Source organism: Porites lutea, chromosome 10 (assembly GCF_958299795.1).
Source record: "Porites lutea chromosome 10, jaPorLute2.1, whole genome shotgun sequence".
Classification (NCBI taxonomy): Eukaryota; Metazoa; Cnidaria; class Anthozoa; order Scleractinia; family Poritidae; genus Porites; species Porites lutea.
Genome location: NC_133210.1, coordinates 1,653,468 through 1,669,450, shown reverse-complemented (window position 1 = coordinate 1,669,450; position 15,983 = coordinate 1,653,468). Strand labels below are relative to the sequence as shown.

General features: G+C 36.4%; 1 protein-coding gene across 2 annotated transcripts in view; it reads right to left on the bottom strand.

Annotated features, from left to right (window-relative positions):
• Positions 1-14,474, bottom strand: part of LOC140950906 (FERM, ARHGEF and pleckstrin domain-containing protein 2-like) — a 33,108-nt gene extending 18,634 nt beyond the window's left edge. Inside the window, exons 1-15 of one of the 2 annotated variants that reach the window (XM_073400121.1) lie at positions 14,175-14,474; positions 10,246-10,350; positions 9,312-9,354; positions 8,166-8,244; positions 7,516-7,560; positions 6,305-6,357; positions 5,920-5,993; positions 5,725-5,771; positions 5,308-5,395; positions 4,315-4,403; positions 4,176-4,242; positions 3,131-3,225; positions 2,733-2,873; positions 1,108-1,959; positions 352-506 (exon numbers count right to left, since the gene is read on the bottom strand). In XM_073400121.1, coding sequence (XP_073256222.1) covers positions 352-506; positions 1,108-1,959; positions 2,733-2,873; positions 3,131-3,225; positions 4,176-4,242; positions 4,315-4,403; positions 5,308-5,395; positions 5,725-5,771; positions 5,920-5,993; positions 6,305-6,357; positions 7,516-7,560; positions 8,166-8,244; positions 9,312-9,354; positions 10,246-10,350; positions 14,175-14,300 — 2,059 coding nt within the window. In that variant the 5' untranslated portion in view covers positions 14,301-14,474. Of the gene's footprint in view, positions 1-351; positions 507-1,107; positions 1,960-2,732; positions 2,874-3,130; positions 3,226-4,175; positions 4,243-4,314; positions 4,404-5,307; positions 5,396-5,724; positions 5,772-5,919; positions 5,994-6,304; positions 6,358-7,515; positions 7,561-8,165; positions 8,245-9,311; positions 9,355-10,245; positions 10,351-14,174 lie in introns of those variants that run through there. The other variant, XM_073400122.1, reaches the window with a different exon arrangement.
• Positions 14,475-15,983: the final 1,509 nt, after the last annotated feature.

Genomic DNA, 15,983 nt, shown 5'->3' with positions numbered 1-15,983 from the left:
ATAGAATTAAATGGCCAGTGGTTAACAAAACCATGATCCATGCCATTTTTAATCTGTCAAACTCCAATAACAAAACTTCATCTACTGTTACCATGTTCAAGATGGTGTTGAAGGCAGACTAAAATAAATTCTTTTTCCAACTCAAAATAACCCATTTACAAACACAAATGCAACTCCAAAATCTGTTTTAAACCATCATGATCCAGATTATAGACTTTGTTCAAATAACTGGCGCATATCTTTGCCTTGAAGTATGATGGCAGATGATAGATGTAGTAAAACATGTGTAAGTACTCATCATTACCCTGGCTAATCTTATCATTAATCTTATTAATATGATTTTGTACAAACCTTTACTGTGTCTGGTCACTCCTCCATTTTGCACTTTTGTTACTATGCTACTGCACGTGATGCTCAACTTTGCAGAATCACGTTTGCTTTCATTGTTTACAGTTTCAGTGCCATTGTGTGGTACAACTGCCTCCGGGGCTTTTGTTTCCTCTGTCCTATAAGGTCAATGCCATAATACATGAACAGCTGTATAAGACAATATTGTATGCTTTAATGGGACTTAACAGAGCCTTCAAGTCTCTCAGGTGCATGGTAGTAGACTATGGCTCAGTCGCCATGGCGACCTCCTTGCTGCTAACGAGATTGCTACCTAGCCTCCCGTCTTGCTAGCTTGACAGCAACCTACACCTTAACATCCATTGGCTTAATGATAATAAATATATTATTAAAAACCAAGGTGAAGTTTACTACATGTAGATACAGCTCAGATTATTAATTTAGCAATTCAACTCACGCATGAATTTGACTGAATTAAAATAACGCATTATTATTCTAAATCAAAGTGTTAGCTGGGTACATGTATGCATGTGACATTAGCTTTTTATAAACTGAGCAAGAGCAACACGGTCTTTTACTGTAAAATATACATTTTGTCCTTTTTTAACTCATTGAAATCTACACAGCCAATCTTCAGCTTTAAATAAATTACAAAAGCATAGGGTTTCTGTTCAGTCACATAACTACATCTTATATAACCTCTTTCACTTTTGCAAAGTGCAATTAGTGCACTGTATTATTATAACCTCCACAACTTACTTTTGAAACTCATTTGTTAGCTCTGGTGGCGGTGATGGTAGAAGTTCTGGTGGCGGTGATGGCAGAAGCTCTGGTGGTGGAGAAGGAAATTCTTGTCCAACACCCTCATCTCGCTCTTCGTTAGGTATTTCTCCATCTTCATCATTCTCAGGTGGAGGAGGGGGAGGAGGAAGAGGAGGAGATTGTGGTGGAGGAGATAATGTCTCAACATCGCTCACCTCTATTGGGGAAGGTGGCTTTGGTTGAGGTTGGTACTCAATGCGAACGCAACCTTCAGGGATAACAAGTTCTTGTTCTTTAGCATCTTCATCTCCGTAGTAATTCAAAGGTGTACCATGTTCGAACCCTTCATCTTCGTCTTCATCTTTAACCTTGCCTTGCCCTTCATGTTCCACCACTGGTGATTCATGCATGTTACCAGCTGCTTCCACTGTGTTGGAGACAGCCTGATTTACCGGTTCTGCTTGCCACTCTAAATCTGGCTCTGACGCAGCTTCTGATGGTGTGTCAGACTCCTCTTTCATCATATCGGGTTCATCATCAAGATCTTGCAGAGGAATGACACCCTTTGGATCTGATAATGGCTCCTTGATTATTTCTTCTGCAAGTGTAGGATCTTGTATTCTTGGAATTTCTTCACGTTCTGAATTCACAGAAGTAGTTGGTCCATTTAAGTGTAAAGAAAGAGGAATAGTTTCCTCCTGTTCTTGGAGGGGTATTAGTGGCCGTGGAGGAGTGCTCTCTCCTATTCTACTTTCATTGCCATATCCAGCAAAATTTAATACTCTGGGTGACGGCTGTGAGGAGTTTCCAAAAGAATTTATTCTGGCGGGTGATTTTAGGCTTTGGGATCTGAAGAAGAGAACAAATAATAATTCAACTTGAAATAAACTTGGAAGTTAATGGGTATGGTGAACAGACCAGTTCTAAGTTGTCCCAAACCTCTGTTTCAAAGCACGGCTAATGTGCAAAGCCACTGATATCAAAATGATTTTTTACCCTCGTTTTGAAAATGAGAAGTTTTTGGAAGTCGGAAATGGCCTATTTACCAATAATACAGATTTTACCCGGACACTGTTTACCTACTTAGTCTACTTGGCAGTGGTTCTAGCAACATACAATATTTTATTGTACAATAACTGATCAAGTAACTTCTTGCACACTGCTCAGAGCTACATGTACATGTTGTGTCTGTAAGAGCATAGAAAATGTAAATTAATGATGCAATGATGAAGCAAATGTTTCTCTCTGTCTCTTGTGGGCAAGTTTCCAAGAAAATTTGCCAGACATAGAAGTTTTACATGTTGTTTACCATGTTAAAGTTCATGTTAAACATGTTAACATGATTGATGGTATTGTAACAAGAAACACAACTTGACAACAAATCTTCATTGTCCAATGTTCACCACTGCAATGATATGCTCACTTGAATTTTGAACATTAGTAATGTTTTAACACCATTTCCATGATCTGTATGAGTGTGGACAATGGAAAATAATAGTTGCCAATAAGTATATCTGAAGCTAAAAAATGTCAAATGTCCACTCATAAAAAGTTGGCATGTTTAAATTTAGAATTTGAGCTCTCAGTGTGAAAAGACTTTACTTTCTTTTAGAGATGCAAACCTTTCAAACGCTGGCTGTTGTCGAAAAGAAGTCCGACATCCCTCTATAATCTGCTTTTGTGTTCTTCCGCTGTATCTATAAGAAGAACCTCGACTTAAAAGTCTTGGGCGAGGTTTGGTGACTGGTTTGACCTGATTTTGCCTGAAAATGAACATAGGACAACAACAATAATCATTATAATTATCTCCAGGTATTAATGTCAACAAGGGGGCACTGAAGTTGGCTTAGCAAAAAGAACTATTTTGATTTCATTTTATTGTAGTTTGAAATTGTTTTTTTTTCATGATACTCAGTTATCATACATTCAACAAAGAACAAAAGTAAAATTAACAGTACACGCAACCAAAGATACATGTAATGTACAATAAAACCACAACATCATAATGGAATTGACCTACCGGAAGAAAGCATGGGTAGTTATAGCTATTTTCCAGAAGCTTTTACAAGCATTTCTACTGGCCATTTGGAATTCCACAATATCTTTGTAGTGACCCTATGGAAAAAAAATGAAAGACAATCACATGCTCCTTGGTGCTTCAAGCTCAACTACTTTGGCAACAACCGAGTTATGCTAAAAACGGTTTTGGTTGAGTAATCTATAAATGGGCAACTTTTGAGTGTGTGACAGCTCTATGAAGACTAGAGATGTTAAATTTGACAATGCTATTGTCCTGGGCCCAGTTGTTCGAAGGCCGATTAGCGCTAACCCAGGGTTAAATTTTAACCCGGGTTTCTTTTTTCTTTTGTTCAAAAGTATTTTCCAGGGTAATTTCCTCTCTTCTTTTTAGAGCATCCAATCATCAAATTGTTGGCAGAAAGAATAAAACTGAATTTGCTTCGCAAGGTTTCATACCTGAAATCAAATTTCGCACTAATCCTGGGTTAACTTAACCCTTCTTTGAACAACCCGGCCCTGAATATTAAAATTCTCTGGTGTTTTGTTCAAATAAAAGGTGCCTTTTTGACTTAAATAACATGACCCACTTAATACAGGCACCCTGTTAATACCAACACTTTCTATGGCTTTCTCTGTGTCCATATTAGGGGCTGACCATTAGAAAACTTATGGGGGGGGGGGGGGTGGGCAAAGTACAAAAAAATATATTTGTGCAAGGGAAAATTGAATGAAAAAAAATTCGTGCACGCCAATTAATCCTAAAAAATATTCATGCTATAGCCTAAAAAATTCATACAAGGAATTTGATAACAAGAAAATTCCTGCGGCTCGAAAATTTCCCTCCCCCCCACCCCATAACTTTTCTGATGGTCCATCCCTTAATGGGGACGTTTGACTGTGATAAAAATCTAAGGCTTGGTACATGACAGCCAAACACAGGTAAGGAATGTTTTTCTAATTGCCATGACAGCCAAAATGGTTTCCATCACGTAAACAAATAAAGGGTTGGTCAACAGAATAATGTAAATGATTGAATAAGTACTTACAAATATTTCAGGATGAAGCTTGACAAGAAATCTTTTTCTCTTGAAACTAAGTTTTCTAATTTTTGCCCTAAAACAGACAAAATTATTCACAGTTAAGAAACAATAGTGACTCGAATGCTTACAAATAAACACAACTTACCATGAAAATGTGTTAATTTTTGATCCATTTTGAAACACACAAACACCCAAATGAGCAGCAGCAAGGAAAAGCTCAACCTGATCCTTGTCCTGCAAAAAATATTTAAATAAATAAATGATACTGATAATGATGATGATGATGATGACAGTAACCTTACATTGTACACTGCACATTTTGATGACCCAGGTTAAATTACATGTACAGCTACAGTATCTCAGAGGTTTTATTATTTTAACTCAAAAAGGTTCTCTGTAAGGTAATGCACTATGAAATTTGGCTCACTCACAAATTAAAGTAAACTCTAGTTAGTCAGCAGTGCCAGTCTGCAGGTGCTTGAGACAACAAAATTACATCACCCTGACCAATACTAAACATTATACTTATTTTTTTTACAGTTTGTACCTGTAAAGGCTGGTTTTCACTAGCGACGGAGTCGGAGTCGAAGTCGTAATCAGAAGCGTAGAGCTTATGATCTAGTGAAAACAGCGTTCCGATTCCGCTTACGACTCCGTCGCTTACGTTCCGCTTATGATCTAGTGAAAACCAGATTGTCGGAGTCGGAAGCAGAAGCAGAAGAACCAAACCAATCACAAAGCGTGGGAACGTGCATTCTGATTGGCTTATCCTTCCGCTTCTGCTTCCGACTCCGACAATCTGGTTTTCACTAGATCATAAGCGGAACGTAAGCGATGGAGTCGTAAGCGGAGTCGGCAGAAAATGGAAACTTTCTGATTCTTCTGACTCCGACTCCATCGCGCTTATGACTCCGCTTACGACTCCGATTTTTGATTTTCACTAGGTCATAAGCGCTCTTACTACTCCGCTTACGACTCCGACTCCGACTCCGACTTCATCGCTAGTGAAAACCAGCCTTCAGTGATGTATACTTTTTTCACAGACTTTTGAAAGTTGTGAGAACAGTAACCCCTGTCATTCATTCCTTGTCTTGAATGGCTTGTGAACAAAAGATATTCAAACAGAAAAAATGCCAACCTTTGCTGGGTAAAGCATCATGCCATACATCTCTAGCCTTCTTGCAACATCAAGTAGATTATAATCAGCATCCGCTGGCATAAGCCCCCTGGATCATAATATACATAATACCATGGGTGAAAAACATTACCATGTTGATGGTCCCAAAGCTAAATTCACAAAACTCTATTGTATGATAACTATAGAGGCCAACATAATAACTTTTAACGGAGGGAGGAGGGGTTGAGTTCTTTTCCTTTTTTGGTAAATAATTAAAAGAATTGTTTCAGGATATTCTTTAATAAAATCAGTTGCAACACAGAAACATTAAACAACAATTCTAGTTTGCAAGGTTTTCAAAGTCTGACAGTAAACAATTTATTTGTTAAAGGTCTTCAAATTAAATAATATTGTACATGTAGTTTTAAAGTGACATACCTGTGTTCTTTGTGGTAAGTTGATATTCTTTTCTCTGAGTCTGTTGTCTGAAAAAAAAATTATGATGATGATCGTAGGATCAAGCTTGTTGAAGATAAAATACATGAACCAGTAAATCTAATATTTAATCTAACAAGGGGATTACATTAATGGTGAAAGGTCTCAAAGAACAAAAAAAGGTTTTTTGAAACACACCTGACCAGGGAAAAACTGATACTCCGATAAATATCCCGTTCTGCAATTCAATGCATCATAATCACCTAATTCTCCTGAAAAAGAGAAAAGAAAAACAGATTTACACTGTAACTAGCAAAAATACTAACACTTTCCTCTAAGCACCATTTGAGATGTCCACTTGATGTAACTCAAAGAATGACATTGTAGAAACAAATATTAAATATATATATAACATTATCATAAAATGGCTGTAAAAACATACATGTATGTATGTTTCAAGTGTAAAACCTTTCTTCAGATTAATAAAAAACTGTGGCCCTTGGTGATTTCAAGGTTCCACTGTAATAAAAAAACACCAACCAATATCCCAGTCACTATTATAAGGAGCTCTTGTAGAACTTACCTTGCACAATATAAGAAGCCAAAAGTGCAGCTGTGTTCTCCGAACATTTTAACCTTAAATAATTAACAAATTAAACAGTACATTACTCAAACACTAAGCTGTTACATGTATTTGAACATGATATTGTTTAAAATGAATTCCACGCTAAAACAGGTTAAACCTTCAGTATAGTGAATAACAACGTTTGTATTATACCGTTTGTCTCTGACAAACCACGAGCCAATCAATTAGCCGTCTATACTTTATTTTCTTTTGCCAGTCATAACCCTTCGTAAATCAAGTTGCAATAATTTCAGGTTTACCTCAGTGTAAAAACCTGTGAAGTTTTTCTTTGTTTTCTAGCTATTATTTTCCTTGGCTTTATTGTGTTGACTTCTCAATGGCTTATTTGTATGTTCATTGTTTTACATCACTTGTGAGTTTTACAGGTTTATACACTGAGGATGAGCCATAATTTCTGCACTTGTCATGATCATACAGCACTAGCATTAACATAGAGGGGCAATAACAAATATTATTATTCATTCAAAATGTTTCACCAATTCTGATTGGCTAAAAGCACACGTATAATTCACCACAACCAGCTACGAATGACTAAATTTGGAAGAATCAACCCATGACGTCAAAAGTGCAGCTTCCTTGCAGGTTGACGCAAAGTTAACCGAGAAGACCTGGGGATGAGGTTGAGTTGTTTTGGTTGTGAAAACAAAAATGGCGGACATTTCACTCATTTCAAGAGTAAGAACTAGGCAAAATAATAGCTAAAAACATGGCAAGAACAGCAAGAAGACAACTCGAAGGGCAACATCTGCTATTTGGAGAATATTTGCGGAGCTGAACAACCCTAAACAAGCACTATCAAAGATGACCTTAACATCGATGGAGGTAAGCATGTTTAAGCTACGTTTTTAAACTACAAATTATTTTGAATGAATAATAAAACAATCATTGAATTTGGCTTTCGTATTATATGTGGAATTATGGAGATCTTGGAGGGTGTTATCTTCCTTGGCCTACAGCCTGAACATGTTCGATCTCCATAATTCTTCATAAGATACTCAGCTTGTTCATTATTCCACATATGTAAAGGGAAAGCAACGTTTCTATAGAGATAACCATATTATCACCCTTTTTTATTGGACTTAAAAGAACAGTAAGAAAAAAATAACACATTATCCAGTGACTGCAAATGCACAACCAACTAATCCTACCTTCCATTAAGAAGATCTCGTTTTATCTGTAGACCAAACAAATACCTGCAACAAAACACACAGTCAAACTGTAGGCCTCGTCTGGACTGATCCAAAGAATTATATTAACAACAAACTGAATAATGCAGCACTGCAGTTTATATCTTGTAGGTACCATTATGTTATATTACTATAGTACGAGGGACTAAATTAGGGTATGACATGGCCGCAATAACAGGAGATGTACATGTCTTTACAGTGTATGCAAAGAGGGACCAGGCATTAATGTCTCCGCTAACCAAAGTTACATGTACATAAGGAAATATCAATGCTTTTTGTCATTAATCTTCAATGTACAGCCTGTACTTGATGTCTGCGCAATCCCTGGAAAATTGGGTCCTCTTATGAGATAATATACATGTATATGTACAGGGAGACCACATAAGTCCTTTACCAGCCAAGTCAAGGAATGGATCGACCCAAATAGGCATTTCTCAGAGGATGATATGCCCAAGACCAAGCCAGCTGCAGACGACTTACAGTCGACTACTCTTCGGTCAACCGATAATGATGATGATGTATAATGTAACAAGAATCAAACATATTGCTAAGTATATTATATTTACACCAGATGAGCTTGGCAGATTTGAGTTCTTAACAAAGGCACTAACCTAGTGTACTCTTCTTGAAGAAGTGCAGGATCAGGCGGATAAAATTTCATGCAAAATCTAAAGATTGTTGCTCGGGGATCTATAAGCAAAACAAGATAGTGTGTGCTCACTGTCAGGCAATAAAAAAATAATTTTGAAACTGTCCAACAAAAGACATAAAATTAATATACAACATATCCAAGTCTTACGACTGTGCATCAAACTGTTATTTAGTTATTTACAGGTATTATTATTATTATTATTATTATTATATTATTATTGGATGTGGTTTTTGTGATATCCGGAATAATCAAGGTCGAGGTAAGTGTTATCAGCCGAAGCGGAAGGCTGAGGCTGATAACACTAACTGAGACCTTGATTATTCCGGATATCACAAAAACTGAATCTAATAATTGTTTTATTATACATTGTTTTGAAGAAAATAACGACAAACGCATTATCGCAGCGATCACAGTTTATTTTCAAACACTTAAACACTTGACATTGCTCTTGGAAATCCTGCATTGCGCGTGCAACCTACAGATTATTCACTAATCTGTAGGTACAGATTAGTGAATAATCTGTAGGTTGCGCTGTTTCCCAGAATTAACTGTAGGCTTTTAGCCAATGAGAAGACAGATGGTTACTAAAATGTATAATAATTATTATTATTCACTGAACAGTTTCGCCCATTTCTATAGAGCTTTGTATAGAGACACCATGCTGGTGTACATGTACCAACATGGGACACAAATATGCATGGAATTTCACTATTGCGATAAAACTGCTTTCTTTTTACTTGTGAGCTGATTAATCAACATGTGCACAGACACTTTTTTCACTGCTTAAAATGTTTAAACTACTGAACATCATAAGGAGAGAGTTTTTCTTTAACCAGACATCTCTGCCAAGACTACTACCATGGTGTCAAGTACTGTAAAAATTTGGAAAATTCAAAATGCTATATTTTCAAAATGACAGATGCCACAGGGCTGGAAACTTCTAGAAAGATTTATTTCTCGGTCACCTTCAACCTGATGTCAATAAAAATTAAGAAGGCCTCCCTATTAAATTTTGATTTTAGACTAGTTAAACACTCTTAGGGTATAAAAGGCTTATAGTACATTGCACACTGTAGAACACGTAAGTTACGAAACAAATTCTCACTTTTCACTTGCTTGTTTATAGCTTTCAAGTCATCCAACCAAAACTGAAATTAAAACACACAATACAAAAGCATCAAAACAAGTACACACTTCGCACTACCACCACTTGTAACAGACCATTTTCACTTAAAGCCACAACTGAAATGATCGATCATTGTTTATTTTGAGTCAGCTCAGTATATACAATCCGTATATTTCACCAAACAAACAAGGCTAAAATTCAATTCCTTTGTTTTTGGGTATGGTAATGTACAGTATGATAATGAGTTTGAAACAAAGGGAAAGAAAATTTTAACCAGGGATAAAATTGAACTACAATAATCCCCAACAGGTTTGCCTCTGGCAATTCTGAATTGGTGGTAGTGGTAGCCATAGTGTTAATGGCAGTGAAAGTGGTGGTACATGTAGTTATAATTAGTACATGCTATAGTATTTTTATTTTTTTTATTTACAGTATAAGTATATAAGTATCTTGCAAATCTTAACATCCATAAGAAGATGCAAAACTAAAACCATTGGAAACGGTGCATGCTCCACCCCAGTCAAAGAAAATGTAAGGTGTCTTGTCAACAGTATACAATGACATACTAATTCTCAGTTTATACTACTGTAGGTTCACCCTTTCCCATAGTAATGTTTACTGTGTTACAGAACAACTTTGATTTCAGGTAGGTTGATTCTCAATTTCCTTTGTCTCCTAGCCCTAGAAGTCAACGGAAATTGACAATCAACCCAGATTAAAAACTATTAAATTTGACCTGTGACAAATATATTTAATTAACAAAAAGTGATGTGCATAACATGCCTACATTGTATGGTTTCACTGATAAGAAGGTAAAACAAACACAAAATCGGAAAAAGCTCAGCTGAACTACAAACACTGTCAGTAACATTGCTTATTCATGCATGCATTTTCTGCTTATGAATGTACTTACCAAGTTTTCACTTTTGTCATAGAAATTCAATCCAAAGTATTCACGTTCCTCCAAGTTTAAATGCTCATACACACTGTCATACAAAGCTTTGCCTTTACATTTGGGCTAAAATTAAAGTCCAAAATAATATTATAACATAATTTGCAAAACCCTAACAAAATTATTTGTTGGGCAATGTGTGCATTTATATTAAGATATATTATAACAAAAATAATAAAAATAATAATAATAATAGTAATAAAAATTGTGCATTTGAAAAGCACACACATCGATTAGTTGCTTTTCACAAGGATTAAAAATTTAATAAAACAAATAATTATGCTAGAAACTAAGACCAAGAAATCATACTTGTTACCAAGTAATAATATGACAGTAATAATGATAATGATAAAAACAATAATGATGATAATGAAAATAATAATAATAGTAATAATAATAATAATAATAATAATAATTAATGTTATAATAAACATGTAAGTGTATGGCAAGACAAAAGTTTTCACACTATTTAAAGAAAAAAGCAAAAAACTTGAATTCTATACTGTGCTGCATTCAAAATAAACCTTTGAGAAATAAAGGCTACTGGGATCATACACTGTATACTGGTAGTTAATGGATCATCTTGATAGACCTGGCTGTCTTACACTGACGCCCTGCATAACATTTCCATCAAAAAACTAAGGTTTCCTAGCTGCCCAAGGGCAAAAGTACAATGCAACGGGACAGGGTCCACTGGGCAATGTAAGAGTGCAGCCCTGATTTTTTTTCTGATCACCTAATCGTCTGGATAAATTTCTTATCTATTTGCTTGCAGGGCAATCGTCCCCCATTGTCTTAGTGCCCCCATCACAACAAAACTCAAGTGACCACAGCATGAAATAAAAGAGCATTTCCACACTAAAATTTGTGACCTGAATTATTTTGATTTGAATCTCAGTTTAGGATTTTTCACTAGGAAAAGAAATGGAAAGTTTCAAAAACGAATCATTTTCTATTCATTTCAACAGAAATAGTGCAAAGTACATGTATCAACATTACTCCACAAAAAAAAGATAAATATTAACACAGCTGCTGAAAATGTTGAATGTTAACAGATCTTTCATTTGTATATTTAGTGATAAGCTAAAGGATACAGCTTTAAATGGGCTGCATGAAACCAAGTCTACTCTTGTAAAAGAGGTGTATTACAGTTTGTGCAAGGCACCAAAAGATTGTTTGCCAGTTTGAATTGACTTAATAACATTGAAGGTTTGTCCATGTCGACCTTGTCGCCCTTTTTGTGTTGCAATTTAATTTAACTTTAAAATGAATAAATATGTCAAGACTGATTGATTAGTCAATGCTTTGCATGCAAAGTGGCCATAAAATTGGCTGACATATATGATCAAATAGGTCAACACAATAATCTAAATAATTATTTTTAGTTATCGATCAGTATGCAAAGAAAGTATTGTCCGATAGCCCAGGGCTAGTTGATTTTGCTATCGGGCTAGTGAATTTTGTTTTTAACTCGCCCGATGGGCAAGTGAAGTTTTTTTGAGGAATTCAAATTACAGAAGAACTGTGAAATCACTTCTGCTCATCAAAATGTTTTTTGGGGCTACTTGAAATGACGTTTGGGCTAGTATATTCCAGCTTCAGCTTGCCCAAGGGCAGGGTTTAAAAATGACTTTCTTTGCACCCTGTGGATTCACTCTTTTCAGAATGAATTGGGCCATGTGCCTTAAGTATCTGCTTTTAGATAAATGTATGGTCCAAGACACCACCTGCAGCAAAGATAATTCGGATCAATCATCTAATTTCTATAATTTAATGAAGAAAAATATAAATTTTCAGATTAAAAATCCTTCATTAATATGGGGAAAATAATAATAATAAATGCAAATAAATAAATTTAGACAGGCAAAATTATGCAATAAAGTGTAAAAATTAATAAAAAAATCTGGTTTATCCTGCATCGCATACATAATTTAACCTCGGTAAGTAACGCCTGTGCCGATATCCTAGTTTGGGGCCCCAGCAGACTCAACAAATTACCAGAAAAGCGTTTCAGATTTCCTTTCATCTTGATTGGCAAATCCACAATGGCTTAAAACAGGCCAATCATAGCGTGTACTCAAATCCGGGTACACAGGTGGGGGCTCTGAACAAGGATTTTGGCACTGTTTCACAGACACACTAAACCTGAGTTTAGTTTCGTCTGCAGCGCAGGCTAACACTGATGCTGTTTTCTGTCTTTCTACAAAGTTTGAGCACACTTTTAGCGTTTTCACACACTAGAAGCTAAAACAACACCCACACCATGTCATTTGCACTTTGCTGAAGAATTTGCCCATTTAAGGCTTTTTATTTATTCTAAATATATATGTTGTGGTTCAATTTTATCCTTGGTTTAAATTTTATTTTTCTTCGTTTTGGGGTATGGTAATCTATGATAATGAGTTTAAAACAAAGAGAAATAAAATTTAAACCAAGGATAAAATTGAACCACAACATATATCTATTTTCTTATTTCCCATACAAACTCTTGAACGTAATTTTATATATGCTTGGGTCACCTTCATACCATAGAAGTCAAAAACACCACATATACTGTATACTACACAATGTTGCTTTAGAAACAGCTCTCAGCTGAAGAATTACAAAGAATACTCAATAAAAAACACTCGACATCACAATAACGCTTTTGCCACAACAAGGCTACACAATTATTGTATAGCGAGGATTCAATAAACTGGAGATCAATAATAATTAGCTGCCAGCACACTAATGTCCCACAAACGTAATCTAAATTCAAAGGTCCACACATCTAATATATTTCCAATATAACTACAAAGTGACATTTTTTAAATGTGCTAAAAATCGTGTGATGATATTTTTCCTCCATTGTATTTATTTTCGGAAGTTACACTGTATCTTTTTCAAATTGGTTAAATATTTGAGGACGTTCAATTCGTTTTCAGAAGTAATATAATCACCTACATTGGTCGATTGGCGGAGAAAACCGGATTGTAAATTACAAACAATGTTTACTTCTGGTTCAAACACAAACTAGCAATAACGCACTTGAAAGTGCACCATACTACTTCGAAACGAACTAATCTAAGAATGGTAAAATACCGTGGTAATTTAGCTTCAGACGCAATCGTGCGAAATTCATGGCGTTTTGTTTTGATCACCCGCTGGAGAGAAAAATGGAAAAACGGCTTCCGACATTGGCATATGCATGATCGTGAGCTGAAATCAAACGGTGATTTCATTTTCTGGCATGAGATTGAGATCAGGTGCTGTATATGGCAGTTCTGTTTACATAATTGTGCAAGACATTTTAAAGTTTGACATTTTCGACTTGAATTTTCCAAATGAAATGAATCGCCATGCACGAGGATCATTCAAAGACATTAAAATACAAATTACACGCGTTTTAAAAGATAATGCTTGAAGAGAACCAAAATATTTCTACTCCCCAATTCAAAACAACAAGCTAACACAATTCCTGTTAGAAATATTCACTAGCGTAAAAGCTTTGGAAAATTCGAGGCGTATGTGAGCATTTTAAAGGCAAAACATTCCAAAGAAAGAATTTGAATGCAATTTTCAGATCTTCCATTCTTAGAAAGAAAACATCCGAAAAATTCAATCACGCATAACGCTGGCCACCTTGTTCGAAAAACGCGAGATTAGCCCTTAATTGGCGACAAAGGGACGGCAAGAAATATCTGTTTTTCTCAACAACAGCTGTTGAAAATAATCTAATGCCTCATTTGGTGTCGTGAGGATGTAAGTCTAAGTGGTAGTTCGAAAGCCGCCAACAGAGGACGGCCGCAAAAAGCAAAACTGACACGACAAATGTGAAGCAAGCAACATTTCAGTATCATTTACGGGCCCTAGGGAATATAACTTAATTTCAGAAGAAAAAAAGTCCTTACCTCTAAATCAAATTTAACCACAGAATCATCTAACATGCAAACTTTTACACTGACTTTGTGTCGATTTGCTTTAGATCCTCCGTAAGACCTTGCATCTTGCTCGCTCAACTCATAACGGCGAGACATTTTGCTCGACTTGCGAGCACTCAACGCTCACGAGGAAAATGAAAAATACGTTATCCCTCCTGCAAAACACTATAATTCAAGAGCAGACAATCCAAAGGAAATTCTAATCTAAAATCACAACAACAAAACGTGCATAAAAGTCCGCGACAGCAACATGGCTTCAAGGCCTTCAGTCAAAACTTGTTCCTGATTGGTCAAAAGTCAAGACAATAACGTTCATTCCAAATATGGGAGTGTTCAGGTGATATGTATTACCATATACCGCCGGAAGTGAGGTTTGCGTGCGGTATAATGTAAATATTTTTCAATCGCCTATCGATAGGCATTGTTATCAGCTATTATAAAACCTCTCGAATGTCTCAAAATGTTTAATAAATTAACAACAGGATGCGTATTTCGGCGTGTCAATTGTATTAAACGATGAAGTACCAAGTAAACATGAAAATTAATCTAATAAGTATAATTATTCAGCACAAGAATGCATCATTTCCGCCAACGCCTTTAACTTGCATCACTGACTGAAGAGCTCCCGAAATACGGTAATTATGAATACTTTTTTCTTCCTCGTGGTGTGTCCTGTTGTAAGTAAATGGAAGTCATGTATAGGGACTTCACGCGGGGGTTTGTGATGGGCAATGAGATAACCTGAGATCGGCCCGGCAGGTCTTCTATGTTCTCAAATTTATACGTAGTTGCGCTTTCCTGCCGAAATTTTGCTTTCCTACCGAAACAAAAATAGAGCCTGATCTCAGGTTTATAGCAATGATAGGAGCTTGGAAGGTCCCTGAGTAACTTTGGTCTCCCTCGTCAAGGCCTTTTTTGTCTCGTCACGCAACGCTACTGCTGGGGAGGATGGCTGCGTGATGAAACAAAAACGGCTCTGATGCGATAGATAAGACATATTTAGTAGGGGAGATTGGTTAGGAAAGCCGGCAAACATCAAAGTTGAAAACTATGGTGCTGTGGGTTATGTTGGAAGCTCTCTGACCGTGCACAATCCTTTGTTTTTTGTTCAAAAAATCTGACTGAATAAATTGTTGCGACGTCAGTAATCAAAATTGAACATTGTGCATGCACGGTCAGGTCCAAAAAAGAAAACAAAAACATATAACGAAGGGTTTCTTTAATGAATTATGGATAAAATAAAAATGGATTTTCATTTTCGCAATGGGAAAATGGCGAGGGAGGGCGGGGCCTGAGCATGAGATATCGCTACCCGGCGGGTTAATAGGGAGCTTAAGTAACGACGACGGCGACGGCGACGGCGACGGCGACGAAAACGTCTCTTAAAAAGTTATTAATTCGCGCCGCCTGAAACTTTATCACGCTTATTCCATCACGTACGTTTAATTCTTCAAATATTGGAAAATTTCTTTGGAGTTGAATTCTAAAGGATTGCATCAAAGTTCAGGAGAAGCACAAGAAAATTATTGTTTTGTGTTCCAGTCCTCGACAAAACGTGAAATTAGGCACATTATTTCACACGACGTATAAAAAAGGGTGATGCACGCGCAAAGTTGTCTGTTTTGTCAATCTAAACCTACTGGGTTTTTTTTTTTTTTGGCGTTCTCATTGCCGGCGCTGTTGTCACTGCTCCCTTTTAGGGATCGAAGGAAGCCTGAGGCGTGGCTGCTATGGATTGATAGCATTTAGTCGGCCTCCTCAAAGACCCTCCAATTCCCC